General features: G+C 45.3%; 1 protein-coding gene across 1 annotated transcript in view; it reads right to left on the bottom strand.

Moving 5' to 3' along the window:
• Positions 1 to 1,820: 1,820 nt before the first annotated feature.
• tox3 (TOX high mobility group box family member 3) overlaps positions 1,821 to 18,057 on the bottom strand; it is a 38,627-nt gene continuing 22,390 nt past the window's right edge. Inside the window, exons 3-7 of the mRNA XM_079736676.1 lie at positions 13,174 to 13,425; positions 5,994 to 6,260; positions 5,159 to 5,389; positions 4,764 to 4,844; positions 1,821 to 4,226 (exon numbers count right to left, since the gene is read on the bottom strand). Coding sequence (XP_079592802.1) covers positions 3,321 to 4,226; positions 4,764 to 4,844; positions 5,159 to 5,389; positions 5,994 to 6,260; positions 13,174 to 13,425 — 1,737 coding nt within the window. The 3' untranslated portion in view covers positions 1,821 to 3,320. The remainder of the gene's footprint in view (positions 4,227 to 4,763; positions 4,845 to 5,158; positions 5,390 to 5,993; positions 6,261 to 13,173; positions 13,426 to 18,057) is intronic.

Below are 18,057 nucleotides of genomic sequence, written 5' to 3'. Positions count from 1 at the left end.
GAAGTGAGATTTTTATTCAACTATTCAAATGAATCCCATCCCTATCACAGGGCGAGTGTCTATTATGCTAGGAAATTATGGTATTTGATGTGCGTGCGTGTCCGTGTGTGCGTATCTGTGTGTGTGTACGTGTGTGTGCCTGTGTGAGTGCGTGTGCGTGTGTGTGTGTGTGTGTGTGTGTGTGATTGTGGTGTCTATGCATGTGTGTGTGCATGTGAGTGTATGCATGTGTGTGTGTGACTGTGAGTGTGGGGGGTATGCCTGTGAGTATACATGTGTTTGAGTGTGGTGTGTATGCATGTGTGTGTGTGCGTGTGTGTGTGTGTGCGTGTGAGTGTGGTGGGTATGCATGTATGCATACATGTGTGTGAGTGTGGTGTGTATGCATGTGTTTGTGCGTGTGAGTGTAGTGGGTATGCATGTGTGCGTGTGTGTGTGTGTGTGTGTGTATCCATGTGCATGTGTGCTTGTGTGGTGGGTATGAATTCACATGTTCTGCTGCCGCATTTGTTTTGAAAATATGTGTAACCTTTTTATTGCGGTGTCCCATAACTCCAGCCCTGGCTGTGAGATATTTGTACACACAGTGACCGCAGTGCTAAGAGGTTACAGAATAACAAGGAGCCCCATGCATTATTAATAGGCTCTGCTGTGAATCTGTTCAGAATAATAACAGCTATTTCTCAGAGGCTCATTACTGTGTTTTTAAAGCATGGCTTTGGTAGCCATGGACACCCCACTCTAACGCTCTCTGCTCAATCCACCTCCCTCCCCCTCCCTCCTCTCCCCCCCCCCCCCCCCCCCCCCCCCCCCTCTCTCTCTGCATTGAGATTCAGGTCATGCGCGCCACTCGTTGTTTTTTTAATTTTCATTTCATCATAAGAGCTTTAAGACGGTTGTCAGTGTGCTCCTCTGCAGTTTTTCCTGCAGACCTCTTCACTCCCTCGTCCTCTGACAGGACAGATGTTGCGATTAATCACAGCGGCCATCATGTAAACACCGATCGGCAGAGCTACCTACAACAGCACCCTGTTTCAGAACAACAGGCGAACAACCGGGACGGCGTGCGGGCATGTCGGTGTACGGACATGGACAACGTAACCAGAGGTAACGCACTCTCCAGAAGATGCGTGGTTTTGAGTAAACTGTGTTAAGAAGTCTTTGAACCGCCTTGCACAAAAAAATAAGGACCTTCCCAGGGCCATGGCTTTGCAGCCCATTGTTGAGATATGATAATTATTGTTTGCCTTCTCCCCCCTCCCCCCACCCCTACAACTCCCCGTATTATTCAAGGGGAGCTCAGCAGCTCTCTGGGGAAGACTTGGAAATGACCCAGCGTTGTAGGGAGTGAGAAAGGGGCTGAATCCGAAGCACTCGTGTTTGAGGAAGGCAAAGCTGTTGAGACAAGCACCAGTTACACGCTGACCCGCCCCGCTCTCGTCTGTGTCTCCACAAGGCGTTACATCGGCTCCTGTGGACGACCCTGGTGAACACTGGTGTCTTAATGACACGTACCGGTCATGTATCACCACGAACAAGATCGGTCTTTTTCATACTATTTCTCTACTTTACGCATTTTTCAAGAATGATATTTTTTCGATTTTGAAGAATGGAATCCTATACATATGTATCAATGTATTTATCTTTATTTCCAATAGCTAACAGGTTGACAAAAACAAATACTTCATAAAAAGTATGGCTAATAGTCTTGGAAATGAGCCAATTCCTTCAAATAAATATTTGTGATTGTTATTTTAATTCTGATCATCAAGAGACACAAAGAAATATATAATACTTCATACAAAATTATGGCTACGGTCATATTAGTGATGGAATGTCTCCGTGTTTGTCTTCATGGTCAAGCAGAATCCAAGGGTTGAATTATCTCCACTAATCAAGTTGCTCAAAGAACGTCATACCAATAATCTATCGACAGGTTTTCAAAAGCAGTTGGTTTATAAGCGAAAAACAAAAGGAAAGAAATGCCACTATGGAACTCATAAAAAAAGTACAAAAGAGCATAAATGCACTATGTGATATAGCAATCCACAGGTCGTTTACCAACGTTTTAATTAAAGCCTTACATATTAAAACTTTACAACAAGTGATATGAAAAATGTACAACATTTTATTTTTTAGGAATTCTATGTACAGCTGGCTAAAATACCCCCCAATGTTTTTCAATTGGCTTTGACAGTGCAACAAACTGGCTTAGAGTCTTCTTTTGAATGCTTTTTTTGTTGTTGAGACAAATCAGGACCCGAGGAATAGTGTAAAAATACATCATTCGTGAAACCATCTGCCTCGGTCCTGACATTTGTATGAACAATAAAATATCCCTTTAATACACAAAATAAAAACATAATTTAATTATTAAACGTCTGAAGTAAAAACCAAACACATCAGAGGGGGGGAATCTTTTGTTGTCTTCTTGTTTTTGGAGTGCCAGGAACACACAATGGATGGTGAAGGGAACTCAGCAGAGAACAGTGATGGCTCCTCTCTCCCAAACATGTACAGCAGATTACAGCTACAGTCGATGACAGGGTGATGCAGGTGATTCATGGCAGTGTTTGTCAGTCTATTCTGTCCTTCATTCAGTGAGACACAGCCAAAGATCTCCTCTTCCACTCTACTCCTCTTCCACTACTTGTCCTGGAGCCTTTGTCTTGTCTCTGTGACGTGAGTCCAATGTGTTGAGAAATCACTTCAGCCCCCTACATCATGTGATGGTTTGATCATTTCCTCCTGGCCAGTTTTTAATCAATTACATCGAAGGAATGAGGGGTGAAAGAGAGGTACAGCGAGAGGGTCTCAGAGTATACTGGCCAGTGTCGTAACAGGTATTGATTTGTGGGTACCATTCCAGAACACGCTACCTGGGAATCTTTCCGTTCGAAATAGGTTTTGTTAAAATAACTTCAAAATATCCATTCGCTAGACGGAACTGACAACTCTGATCTCATAAATAAAGCTTTATTGTTAAATAAAAACGGCAAAAAGACATTCATGTCTTCCCCCGTACGAGACAGTGAAAAGAAACACAACAAAACCTAAAGAAACAAACACAATTTAAAGACCCAGCAGAGAAACCTGCCACCGGGATCTCCCCTCACAGCTCAGCCTATTTCGTAGACAAAACCCACCGTACGTATTCGCGCTCTGTACACATATGTGCATATCCGTCTATAACAATGGACAAATTCTCCTGTATAACATTCCCGTATTTCTTTTGACACACTTTTTAAGTGCAACTTAGAAAAAGCAACCTAGAATGATGCTTTTTATTATTCTTTGAGAAAGGGACTCTGCGCTTTGGCTCAATAGATGCTGACCTGGGACATGGCCTGGGCGTGCGCCTGGATCTGGGAGGGGTGTGGCTGCTGAGGCTGGCTGGAGGGCTGGGGGCTACCCAGGGAGCTGGAGCCGCTTACTGAGTGGGGCGTGCCTGGAGAGTGCTGGGGAGGGGAACACTGGGACTGGTGCTGCTGCTGCTGCTGCTGCTGCTGCTGCTGCTGCTGGATGTGCTGGATCTGCTGCTGATGCAGTTGGTGCATCTGCATGTGCTGCATCTGCAAGTGCTGCTGCTGTTGCTGCTGCTGCTGCTGCTGTTGCTGTTGGTGCTGCTGTTGCTGCTGCTGCTGCTGTTGCCTCTGCTGCTGCACCTGCTGCTGCTGTTCCTGCATGTGGTGCTGCTGCAGCTGCTGCTGCAAGTGGTGCTGGAAATGCTGATGCTGCATCTGCTGCTGGATGTGCTGGTGGTGCATCTGCTGCTGCTGCATCTGGTGGTGCTGCAGGTGCTTCTGCATCTGGTGCTGCTGCTGCTGCTGCTGCTGGATGTGCTGGATGGAGTGCTGCTGCGGCGGCCCCCCGGGCATAGGCGGGCTCATCTGGGACATAGAGCCGGCCTGGCCCCCGCCGCCGCCGCCGCCGCCGCCGCCCATCTGGCCCAGCATCTGCGGCGGCATCCCGGAGGGGGCGTTGTTCTGGTGGCCCCCCGGCGCCGAGGACCCCATTTGATTGCCCCCGCCCCCTAGTCTCATCTGGAGTGGCTTGGGGGCGATGGCCCGCGGCATGGCCTGCTGCAGGGCGGACAGGCCGGGCGAGGGCATGGGCGAGAGCTGGCTGAGGGGCGACGGCAGCACCATGCCCGGGGACAGGTTGGTGGAGGCCAGCGTCTGCTGCACCGAGCGCATGGTCTGGGCCTCGGCGGACTCTGCGGCGGCCTGCGGGGGACACGAGGGAGGCAGGGGGTCGCTGAGGCCAGGGCTAACACACACAGACTCATTGACATTGACCTTAAGGCCGTTTTGCAGACGCTTTTGTCCAAAGGGACTTAGAATAGGTACGTTTGGGAGAAGAGAAAGAAAGAACAATGTATCGCTGTTGGTACAGTAAGGAGGTTCATAGAACCGAGTGTCAAGCACTAACAATCGCTAGGTTAACCCATTCCCCGTATACAACAGAGATAGCTAGGATAAGACGCTAGATAGCTCGCTAAGTTATATTTTTAAGTGCCGGGACATACAACGTACATTAAGTGCGCAAGAGGGAGGGGGGGTAAGGGGGGCTCGAGCTAGCTTCCCGGAGGTCATCGAGATTTGTTTTTTGGTACTTTTTTAAGACGGTGCCGTCCAGGTGGATGGAGGTTTTTAATGCCATCCAGAAGGCTGGTTATATCGACAATGAATATTTTACATTTTAAACATCTTCAAATGAACACATTTGACAGGCGAAGAAGTAGGAAGGAAATGTTTTCTCACCTTGGAAACCAGGCTGGCGCGATATGCCGCGAGTGCTTTTAAATACTCCTTTTTGGCAGCTTCTGTTTTACTCTTGTACACCTGGGACGAACAGAAAAGGCCAAGTCATTAAATTTACAAATAGTTTACGCACAGATTAATTCACACATATATTATAAATGCCCCGTTTTAGAAATAATTCTCTACTTCAGCTCGGGTGATACACATCTTAATATTTAAATCATGCATTTTATTTGTATAGCCCTTAATCACAGGTACAGTCTCAAAGGCCTTAACAGGGCATATATTTATGACACCCCCCTAACCCTAGCCCCCCAGGTGGCAAGAAAAAAACTCCCTTAAGAAACATTATTTCAAGCCCGAGGTGGATCCAGTCTCGCCGGCGGAGGCCTCACCTGTTTCTGCTCCTCGCCGAGGCCGTCCCACATGGAGGCCACGATCTTGGACACCTCGCCGAAGGTGGCGTTGGGGTTCTGGCCCTTGATGGCAGCCTGGGTGTCCCTGAAGAAGAGCGCGTACGCCGACACCGGCTTCTGCGGCTCGTTGGGGTCCTTCTTCTTCTTCTTCTTTGGAGTCTTGGGCTTCTTGGAGGGGTCCACGGGCGCGGGCCGCTTCTCCCCGATGACCTGCCAAAGGAACACGATCTCCTTTAGATAAGGACACAGACACGACTGGCGCCCGTTGTTATGCTCCCGCCCGTGAATCCATAGGGCAATGAATAGTTTAAGAAAAGGCTCCGCCGCGAAAACGCCTCATCCTTTTGTTGTCCATTTTTTTTCGCATTATTTATTAAAAGCTATAACACTGCCAAACAATGGAACAAAAATATATTACTGACCACATGGGACGATAAAGGACAGACATGAGCAACTGCGCTTCCATTAAAATAATCACACATTTCCATACACAATTGCTGTCATGCAGATGGTCAACCAGATTGGTGAATATTTACAGTCGCATTCTCTGAAGCATACGAAAGCATCTCTAGTCCTGCAGAGCCTTCCCGAGAGGACTTTCCAAACCTTTGGTTTCACTGGTTCACTAACAGATCCCAGGTCTGCTGTCACTGGTTCACTAACAGATCACAGGTCTGCTGTCACTGGTTCACTAACAGACCCCAGGTCTGCTGTCACTGGTTCACTAACAGATCCCAGGTCTGCTGTCACTGGTTCACTAACAGATCCCAGGTCTGCTGTCACTGGTTCACTAACAGATCCCAGGTCTGCTTACTCGGTTGCTGTCATCCTGGTCGTCCTCGTTGATGGAGCTGGAGGGGGAGGGCGTGGCCGACTTGCTGGTGGGCGGGGACGGAGAGGTGTGGGTGATGTTGTTGGGGCCGGACATGTTGACGCCGAGCTGCGCGTTGAGATGGGATTGGTTGATGGTGGTCAGGTGACCGCGGGGCATCATGCCGTTGGGGTTGTTCATGTTGATGAGGGACCTCATCATCATGGCCTGGTTTGAGGGGTACTGGCGGAGGTGGCCGGGTCCCAGGTTCTGTAGAAGAACAGGGAGAACAAGAAGCGCTGCGATGAGATTCCATGTTCACAACGTTTTCGAGCATTAAGGGTTTCGTATCAACAATATTGACCAGGAGCGTAGTTAGTGTTGCTCTTTTGTGTATCAATGTCCAGCATATCACTTAAACATGTGACACAGTATATACAGACTGTCGTTTGTGTACACTGTATAAGAAGGAAAACAAGGTTTCATATCGTATCATTGACCAGAACCTTAGTTAGTGTTAGTCATTTATGTATCAATGTCCAGTATATCACTTACGCATGTGGCACAGTGTATGCTATAAATATGACACAAGGAAGAAAAACAGGGTTTCCCATACAAAAGTAGGGCTGGGGAATGACAAAAAACATATCAACCCAGGATTACCCCAGAACAGGACCTGTGGGGATTCATTATCTGGGGTGCACAATGCAATGCCACCCTTATTGATGCTCGCCGCCTCCCTATTCACCGGCCTATTGAATGTGGCGTTCCTCCGGCCCGGAGAAGGCTTGAGAAGCCGTAGCCTTGAAATATCTCACTGGGCGCCGGCCGGATAGATCACATGTCACTCTGCCCCATTTCCGTCCAGGATCCACAGCCTTGATAGGGGAGCCGCCCTCCTCTTAAGACAGGAATAGCGAGGGCAACAGAAATCAATTGATTCACTAAAGAAAAAGAGCTATTGTATGGAAATCTGTGACGGGGTTTTTTTGGTGCCTGGAGGGTCTCAAAAGACATGGGTACACAAGTGGACCCTCAGATCCACTCAGACTAAAACCTAACCCCTCATATAAAAACGGACAGATCCATTCAGTGTCCGTCTGTATGTGACCATTATTCACCGATTCCTTCGATTGAGGTGCCCCATAACCTTAAAAAACGCTGTACTTTTCTGCGAAATGTGACTTTTTAAATGGTGTACCTCCCCCTGCTTCTGGGGACGGGGCCACGGAGAAATGATAGCCCGGCTACGTTTAGAGACCGAATTCTATTTTGCGGCTGCTTTCATAGATCATACTTTGGCTGCCAAAGAGTAGAAGAAATACTTCTGTATAATCAACTCCATAAATCAACTGGTTGAGAGGATAAAATGTAAGTGTCTCGGACAGATTCTCTGCCTTCCACTGTCCCGGCTGCAGTATAATAACATATTTTCTAAAAGATTGAGTCTGGTCCTCTCCTGTGGACATTTTGGGCTCTCGAAAGAGACTCACCATAGTGGCGACATTAGTGTATGCATTGATTGCGACCGGGGTGAAATGAAGTGGACTGCCGCTTCCAAAGAGGTGACACTGATCAGAGCGCCGGTAGAAGTGACATGGACCGGCGACGGAAAATAGAACACAACAGAAGCCAGGATTTGTTCTCCCTAGGTAGATCCATCGGGTATTCAGCGGTGCAGAATTCAATCTCTCCATCAACACATGATAAACCGCGGCGCACCTGTCTTCATTGAAAGGACCTTGTGAACGGCCGCCTTCAAAAACAATATCATAATAGCATTTTCAAACAAACACGCTGGATCTATAAATTATTTTCTGTTCTCCGTGTCAGGACTACTCTTTGTGATAAATGCCACCTATCAAATCATCAAACGCAATTTATCTCTCGCATTCGCGCATTCATCAGAATCGATATTTGCTAACTGCAAAACACATTCTTTATAAACGTGCAGAGAATATTCCTCAGCACGAACACATCGCATGCCTTCAAGTATTGTTCCTTAAAATGCTGAAGTAAACAAGCATTGACCGAGTGACTCTGATTTCCATATATCCTGCCCAAAGTGTTCTCCTCATCTTCATTATTGGGAACACGATGGCTCTCAGTTTGCTCTCTGCTCGTTGAGAACATCAAAGACACACACTGAGCTCATTAGTCGTAGCCATCTGTATAATAGCACCCTCACCCAATCCCAACGATGCAATTTTGACTCAGAGCAATGGCCCATTCCACCATTTATTTGGAATATGGTGATTTCCTCAAAATGGCTTTTAGATGCCGTGCATTTTGGGGACCTGCCACAGTTAAATATCCCCCACTAAAACATATCATCCTTGTTAGATTGATAAGCGCTCTGCCACATTTTCATGACAGAGGCAATGATTTTCCACTTCATGTATTGATATAAAATAGCAGTGATAGTAAAAAGGGCCCTGATTTGAACAAACGCTATGCTGCGAGGAAAAACAATCGGCAATAACTGACATCCTTTTTCCGTCTTAAATAACAGTGCTGCTGATTATGAATAAAAATCCATAACAAGTTGGTCTCTACGCTGTCTCATTTGCATATTGATTGCAGCATTGTCTGCAGCTCCGGTAGGCCTCTTACTAGAAAGGTTGATAGTCATCATAAATCTGCAAATAAAGTCCTTATCTCGGTTGCACAGTGGTCGACTTGCGCGCGCCTCAGCCTTCTCAGGTTGGACCCTGTGCACGTGCATTTTCGTTTATGTATGTGCATGTTTACCATCTTTGCAGTCACACCCCATGCTGACACCAAGAGAGCAAATCAACCACTAAGATTAGGGTAATCTCCGGAGAAATCTGCATAAGAAATATGGAGGTTGGGACATGATACATACATAGTATAACAACACCGTTTTATATTTTTCAAACGGTCTATTGTGATCCAAACGGTCTAATTCATATCTGCCTCAATATTGCTCGTGTTTCTATTCCAATAAATGATTAAACAACCAGAATTATGCAAACAACACAACATGTATCTATAGGTAGCATTGAATATTTGGTGGTGCCTTCACAGAGCTCAGAAGCCAATGAATAGGAGTGTTGGGACTAGATAGCTCGCATCTCTTATCCCCAACGTTAAGGAATACAAATATAAACAGTAATGTCAATAAATACGGCTCGCGACTGTTGTTGCAGATATTGCAAATAGGAATTTGGAGAGGGGGCGAATTTATGAACAGTGGTACCATGTGAGCTATAACAGGCTGAAAAGAATGTTAACAAGTTCAATTTCCATTCAATCAACAGCCCAGCTCTTGGAAATGTTCCATGGCAGGAGAGGGGCAAAATCATCTATATGGTAATTATAAGGATGAATCCCCCAGTAACTTTCGCCAGCATGAAAGGTCAGTCCTATTAAAGATAGTTTATCAGTGCTCTGCACATATTCCTTTACTCGGCCTCTAAACGGGGACATCATTTTATTTTTTTTTCCTCCATTTTCAGCAGCCCGCTGAAGTCTGTGCTTAAGCCAAATGAGAAAAATGGAATTTTGAATGCCAGTAAAGGCTATAATAGCATGAAGATAAATTGTTTTTCTTTCCGCTGCCCTGTCTCAGTCAAACACACCTCTCCCTCTCTCTCTCTCTCTCTCTCTAGCAATGTGTCCTTTCTCCCTTACCTCTCTAAATCAAATCTATCTAAAACTCACCTTGTGGAAACACACACACACACACACACACACACACACACACACACATACACACACACGCACACACACACACACACACACACACACACACACACACACACACACACACCATGGGGCCAATTGGCGCTTCTCTCCCAGATCTCGCCAAAACCCCTTCCACATATCTCCTGATGCACTATGGGTATTTAAAACATGTTCAACATGACATCATTACATTTTGAGCAAAGCCTGAGAAAACCAAATTACAGAATCAATCATGCAGAAGGTCAAGCCAAGACTTCATTACTAGCATTGCACGCCTGCATGAATATCTTTCATTTCTGACTGACCCCAGTGTGTCACAATGACCGGCTGTCGTGACAGAGAGCGATAGAGGAAAGAGAGAGAGAGAGAGAGAGAGAGAGAGAGAGAGAGAGAGAGAGAGAGAGAGAGAGAGAGAGACACGCATAGAGATTGAGAGAGGGGAAAAAAAAAATGTAATGGAGTGAAAAAAATCCACTCTCTGAAATTGATGTACAACTGATGTCAGTGCCACTTGGCTTGAAGGGAGATAAGACGAGGAAAAAAAAGAAACTGTGTAAAACACATGCTTTCTGCAACAGTGGCCACATTTTCCATTTGATTTCGGGATATATGGGTTTGTGTGTAGTCAACATTTAGGGTGTTAGGTTCACTGATGAACTACACAATATATGAGAGTACTGAACCGTGTGAGCAAAAAGCTGCATATATGGCCGGCTGGGGCCCAATCTTGTATGTCAAGCAGTCGCAAAGAGATGCATGAGGTCACAACTCTGATTGGGTATTATCTTTTATAATGGGTGCACGGCTGTAGTCCTAATGAATCAGAAACAGCAACCAGCCAACCAAAGAGACGTTACCTCACACCTGATATAAAGCCACCCCTTTTGCGCCTTTTCTACCTGGTTTGCACCGTGTTATTCCAACCCAATGGTGGCTGGCTGCTGGGTCGATGGTGAACTTTACCGTTTCCGAGGGAAGGGAAGAAAAGGAAAGGCTGGTAAAGATGAAGGCACCAGGTGCTTTCTGAAATAGTACCCAGGGACCCTCGCTGTGCAGCGGGGAGAGCATCAAGTAGAGATTGTGAATAAAGCCAGGCTGGCAGCTCCGACTCTGCTACTATTTGGCACTATTGAGATTCAATCACAAATCAGCAGGACACATGCTGGGAGACCAAAACGAGTCAGAAGCTTGTTAGGAGAGCAGATTAAATAAATAACGACTTCAGATGCTGGGCCTTGCCAGGCATTTGTGCAGCTGAGAACACGTATTCCTGTCATACAAGCCCCCCGCATCTGTGGCCAATTTCAAAGACATATGCTCAGCATTAGGGGAGAGAAATTAGTCGAACACTTGGCAGAGCAATGACATGGATGGGACCTCCGAAAATAGCCCAGGTAAAGTGATTCTGATTGGGTATAAAGAGGGTTCTTTACAGACCGTTCAGCCCCTATAGAAAGCAGAGACGGGTTGCATGCAGAGGTGCACTGTGCATGGAGCTAAATCGAAATGAAAACACTAAATGCAAAGTGCATGCATATATGACCCTGTAACTCCATTATTAAGACACTGACACGACCACAAAACATCCTTTATAAGAGCCCCCCCCCCCCCCCCCCACGCTAAACCACTGTTTATTGTAAAAGGAATCCATCAAAAGACAGTCCCTTATCGCATTTCAAGTTGTGTTCCTTTCTCAAAGTGAAGATAAAGATGCAGATGAATTGAATTTCTTCTGCGTATTGTCTCTTGACTTTTGGGGATCAATCCCATTTGCAGGGAGAATGATGGGCCACCCTAAGCCTGTGTGCTGCCTTACAATGTGTGATGAGTGATAACGAACGGCGCTAGTCCCGCCTCGCTCGCAAGGCCACGAGGCAAAGGAGCAGAAAACCCCGCATTCATTCACTGGTGTTTCTTTTTTAATGGAGTCTACACACAATCAGAGACATGAGCCATGCAAATGGTGTTAAAGAGGAACAATGTTAGAGAATCAAATCTAATCCTCCAGCAAGTCGCGAGAACAGTCAGGAATGTAATTGTGTCAAGGTTCCGTTTCTTCCAGATGTAGAAAGCTTAACTGACCATGAAATGAAAATTCTTTAGGCGAACGCCCTGTGAGACTCAGTGCCGTTAACGCCGCAGAGATAGTTAAAAAAAACCTTCAATTATTTTAACAGTGTGCCAGCAGCATGAGGCTCAGCATGAGAAAGTGCCATAATCACGTATAGCCTCTTCCCATATGGAATGTAAATAAATATGCCATATCACTGCTGTGTTTGGGGGGGGGGGAGAGAGAGAGTGTATATTCTTGTATCTTCAACGATTTCCAACCATTTCCAAGTTATAACCATAATTTGGTTTTGAGGTCTACAAGGTCAACTCAGTCCCTCTGCATGTCTTCATTATTCCATGTCTTTGCCCCGAAATGAATCTTCCATTTCGTAATAGGTCTGTAAGACAACTAGTCAGGCAGTGACATTTCAATTTTTTCCTCCCCAATGCTCATCTGATTGTGGCATTTGAAAATGTCTTTCTCTTCTGAGATAACAATCTTAAAATCTATAGCACAAAACATTAGAGTGAAGAGACGATTCTTCATCTGCTTTTATGCCTTTGCTGAATCTGACCATCTGTGTCATTGAAGGGCAGCACTTTCCCCAGAAAATCTATTTTAATTTCCTAAATAAACTATACAGCTCTGTACTTAACGTACTTGTACACTAAACGTTGCCTGTAGCTAATTCCAGAACGCCAAGTGCCAGCCATCTTTATTTAAGAGCTGAACCTAAAGCCCACACACTTCCATGCTATTGAATAATACAAAAGCAGAAACAAGTTGGATATCAGACAAAGGCCCAACAAAGGCCTCACGTGACAGCAGACAGAAGCATGCATCAGGGTTTACAGTAGTCGTGCTTCTGGGAGGAACATGAATGATCTATGAGGCCGTGAAAAAGCGGTGCTTTGGGGGGACATTTCCACAGTCCTTCTGGGTCTGAATAGTATTTGTACTCTGATAACACCGGCCATCCAACCCCATCTGCTCGCCTTCCGAAGAGGGGATCACGGCCAATGTGTGTAGACGTTTTGTGTTTTGTGTTCACAGTTAGTTAAACAATTTCATGACATTTACTCAATGTGAGCATATAGCATACCTCCCGTGTTGTTAGCATGGCCAGCTGCGGCACTGACTATATGTGCCACACTTAACCCCCGTGATGGTGACCCCGTAATGACAAACATGTGAGAACGAAGTGTTTATTTCTTTTACCTCCATCACATGCAATTGCTCAGCCACTAATATATAGTAACAAGAACACTACATGTGATGGTATTGTTGCCAACCAAATCATCGTGCTAGTCTCCGATATGGACAAAAGCTTGCGAAACGGTAAATCAAACGTGAATATGTACATGCATAACAAGATGTTGAATATCATCTGGGCATGCTGTGCGTGCACAATGTAGCACTCACCGCAGGTAGGCCATTGTTGCCAGCGATCCCGTCCTGGTCCATCATGTTGCGTGAGATGGTAATGGAGGGCAGCTCTAAGCTCTGTGGGGGGAACTGAGGGGTTAAGGGAACCCGGTGTTGAGCTGCCGGTTCCTGGCCCCCCTGGAAGGGAGAGTGCACCTCCGATAACGTGAGGCCGTGCTCCATCTCCGGTGGAGGGGTGATTGGTGGAATTTCAAACTCCTCATCCCCCAAACTGGGCGTGTGGAACGTCTATGGAGAAAAAGGGCCGCAAAAACACAGTTTCACCAAACACATCTAACCAAAAGGCATCGGTGGTTGAGTTAGATGCAGCGCGCCGGGCGGAAACCATGGGGGGATTAAATCAAACAACTTTGTTTCTGAACGGGAGTCTTTTAGTTCAGCACAAATAGACTTGTCGAGAAGTGCACTGAGATGTTACATTTCCTCAACCTATTTAAGTCCACTTTGAGCAGAGTGAAAAAGAGCAAAATGCTAGAATATCAAACAGCAATCAAAGAAGAGAGGATACCGGAAAAAATGTCCTTAATCTTTGGAATGGAAATGTTGGGCTGAAGTGCAGAGAAAAGTACATGTCATGAGAAGATGGGTTTAGGGAACATTTTGATAGATTATAATGCTTGGGACGGCTGGAAATGTTTCTTTTTGTTCCCCTGGCCTGCTTTCTTTCTCATCAAACACGTAAATCCTCCTGGCTTTTAAATTAAAGCATTTGGTCACACTTCATCTGCTTATTTGACTTTCCTACAGTTGGGAGTGTTCACCTCTTTCAAACTTGCCCTGCCCAATGTTGAGAGACCTGTTAAAATATCAACAACCACTTTATTTCACCACATCCAGATGTCCATAAGAGCAGTCTTTTTCTGCAATTTCTTCTCCAGCACTACTGCACTTAATTACCGAAACAGATGAGGAGACCAATAGAAAATGAATAAGGTTTTGGACTCACAAAACCAGAAAACATTTAAGTGTGTCCATACATTTTGCAATAGCTTTCTCTGTCTGTAATTGGTTTAAAAACATGTGCCTTGTTGCATTGCTGTTGATTAGATTGCAGGGGGAAGTTTTAGCATTCATTTGTTTGTATTGATTGCTTGTTAAATTGATTATATAGATTTTGTATTGAGTGCGCTGACACGTTTGCTGTTGTTGTTTACTTCCAGTTCTTCCAGTTCAACTCTTTTTAGTATACTACACGGACAGTAGAGGTGAGAGGCAGCGATACATAACACTCAAGCATGTTCACAATGCTCGTCCTGTCCTGCTTCTTTCAGCCTTAATTTGCTTTCACAAGGGGATAGAATAACAGGAGGGGGCTGCAGAGGCAATATGCCAACACAGCCCTTGATTAGAGAATATTAATGTTCCCTTAGCTTGCATCAGCACATGGATACTTGAAACTAATTCATTGTCTACTCAGGGCAGCTGAGTTGACAAGCACTGATGAATTCCAGTGGTAAAGGGGAGTTAATACAGTTCTCCCATTCCTCATGCATTCACTCTATAATCCTTTTCAGTCAGCTTTAGTGTATAGTGGCTTTTGGTGGCGCCGTATTTTTTGCAAGAACCAGTTTGTTCACACAATTCTTTATTTTTCCAGATAGGCACAAATACAACAAAAACACTTATATTTGTTTACTACTCAGCTATATACTACGCTGTATTTGTGATGATTTTTACATGTATTTTGCAGAATTAGCAGGATGGCTTTGCATAGCTGCTGATCATAAGGTCCTGATTTAGCCTTTTGCCTTCAGAGTTTGGCTTCTTGGCGCTGCACTATTAAGGATTCATGGGTAAGAATTAGAAATCCCTCTTATTACTGCCCCCTTTGGCCGCTAAGTGAACTGCAGCCTGCTCAGGAACACTCATAGTGCCTAATAAAGTCTGAAAATACATTAAAGGTTACATTAAGTAGAAATGTTATGAACCATTATCCTTTTTAGATGTCTCTTCCTTTCTTTTCCCCACAAAAATGGCCCAGTTTAAATATAATGCTTTTCGTTCTAACAGGTTGTTATACGCAACTGAGAGAATCGGGCAAGGATTCATTTCTTTGTTGAATTACATCTTGTTTATTTATTGGCAATTTAAAGCAATTCATGCAAGAACAAATCCTACACTTACTCCCTTCAACAGAACACTCTCTGTAAGGATGAATTCTGTTCGGTGCATGAAGCAAGTGCCTGATGCACAACACAAGCAACATGAGTCAACATTGGAGTCAAACAGAGACTCTGTAGACAATCCATCACTTGTACCATTTAAATCACCTCCCCCCAGCCACACGTTGACACCATTCGCTGGTGTAAGTGGGTTCCTAGTGCTATTGAATTGTGTACGTTGAATTAGGGCAGCACTATGTAGGCCACACATACAGGAACGGCACACGGTGGCCTGAATCAAAGACCCGATCAAGAGATGTCAAACAACCTTCAACAGAAGGGCGGTACGAACGAATGTATCAACTGTGGTATCTCCAAAATGGACGCGTGTCCCACAGGCGGTCACTATATCGGAGTGTGTCTATTGTGGCCGGGGCGCCCAGGTCATGATGAGCCAAATGAAAATCCCCACAAAGCTGATAATAGAGACACAGAGTTTGGTGTCTCATCGGCGGGCGCGGAGTCAGTGTCAGCTGTCAGCGGAGCACGGCCGTCCCTCGGCTGTTGGTGCCAGACGTGGAGAGTCTGGCGGTGCCCATGGAGTGCCACCGAGTCAAACACGCGGTCTGGTGTCACTTCACATAAAGCCAGTCTAATTCTGCACGGGGAGCAGCTTAGGGGGGGCTCTGATCTCAGATTAAGAGATGCACAATCCACTTTATTCACATCAGTGGGCTGATTATCCATTTAAATTGTTCTGAAAGGCTCACAAGAGCCAAGTGCCCGACCAGATGCTCAGAGTGAAGTAGGCATGGACATCTAAAGGAGGACAAAAGCATATGTGGGCAGAGTCAGTTGACATTTGTTTTATATAACCCCGTGTGTGCATCGATGCCTATGTGTTTGTATGCATGTTTGTGTGTGAATGTGTGTGCGCGCGCGTGTGTGTGTGTGTGTGTGTGTGTGTGTGTGCACGTGTGTGTGTGTGTGTGTGTGTGTGTGTGTGTGTGTGTGTGTGTGTGTGTGTGTGTGTGTGTGAGTGTGCGAACATGGCCATGGGTGTGTTGGTTTGGTTAGGGCCCACCCTGCTGCCTGTGTATTCTCAGGCAGCAGGGTGGGCCGGCCTCAGCAGTAGATGCAGAGGAGTGTGTTAGTTCTATTTCTATTTGTTTGACCTCTGAGTTCATTTTGATGCAGCATATTTTGATATTACTTTGATAGTTAGATAGTGAGTAGTTCATATTTGATCACTGAGATCCGCTTTTTGCGTGGCTATGAATGATCTTTATTCTGAAACACTACATTAAGGCTTTATTAATTAACATTAATGAATTCAGTTATATGCCTCAGCTAACAATTAACAGTTATTTAACAGTTACTCTGTGGTCCAGCGATAATTTACTAATGGTGCTCATGTTTACTTGTAATTTATACATTATTAATGATGGTAGGGTTACCCTATCCCTAATCCTAACCCTAACCCATTTACCTTAAACCTCACCCTTATGCTAATGCAATACAACAATACTTACAAGCTAATGCAATACAACAAGCCTTAAATGTTAATTTATGGGTACAAGAACATGGGTTTGAAGTGAATTAACTGTTAATTGTTTGTTTATTCTTATCCCTACTTTAACCAATGTTAATTAATGGGTAATTAATGTCTCCTTATTGTACAGCGTTAACCTTTATTCTTAAGTATTTATGTTATCTTTAAAGGTTCAAGCTTGACATGCACGTGGCAGCAGAGCATATTCCGATAAAACCCTGATCGAGCACACAGAAGACAGAACTCATCTCACTAAACTCAACGCACACCATCCACATCAGCACTGTGTTTTTTCACACAAAAGCGCAAACGACAATAAGCGTTAACTGGGCCGGTTGGGGCGATGAAAACGCACAGGGAAAATGGCAAGGCGATGATGGATAGACGTTGACGATGATATTCCCCCATCGAACCCTTCCCCAGTCCCTCTCCTTTCCCGGATGCCGAGCCCGTCAGATACGAGGAGACCCGACAACCAGAAAACACTTCTAAGTCAATTTCTCCTGTCTTTCAATAAACTTTGTAATCCAATTCACAGATGCAATAACCAAGACTTGTTAAAGGCAGCACCATGCAATTACAGCATATAATCGTCCTCGGAATCAATAGCGCCAGTGTGGAGGCTCCGGTTTCCAACACCGCGACCGGCTCTGAGTGCAGGGCTCTGCCGGCATGGCAACTCCCACCGTGGCTCCCCCAATCAACATTATTCCGAATTTGAAATATCTGAAGGCCATTTCTGCATGTTTGTAGTTCATTACACCTCTCTAATTGGATTGCGGAGGTAAGCGGATACCTGTTAGGGGGAACTCTATCTCGGGGAACTGGATCGTTTTCCCTGAGCGAAGCAGCGAAGCCTTTCCCCCTGCTGGGTTGTATTCTTTACCGGAGCGCACAGAGGTCATCTTATCTCATCCCTTAAGTGCATAAGGTAAATGATATGTCAGCTATCTAAATGGCTCCGACACTCACGCGCAGGATGGCTTTCGCTTTCGTCCGATGTATCTTAATTATAAGTTGTGCACAGAGCGGTAATGGCTGCATGGGGATTACTATGAATCCACACACAGGAACCGGTTGTACATTTAGGAGTCAGGAGGTTAAGAGAGAGCTTTTCACTTAGACTCGGAGCAGATACAGCTGGGGAAAGAATAAACTATTTCACCTACATACTACTGTTCATCTTAATGTGTATCAGGTTTAATG

The sequence above is a fragment of the Pollachius pollachius genome (assembly GCF_949987615.1).
Source record: "Pollachius pollachius genome assembly, chromosome: 5".
Taxonomy (NCBI): domain Eukaryota; kingdom Metazoa; phylum Chordata; class Actinopteri; order Gadiformes; family Gadidae; genus Pollachius; species Pollachius pollachius.
Note: the sequence above shows the minus strand (reverse complement) of the source record. Positions and strands in the feature narration are given on the sequence as shown.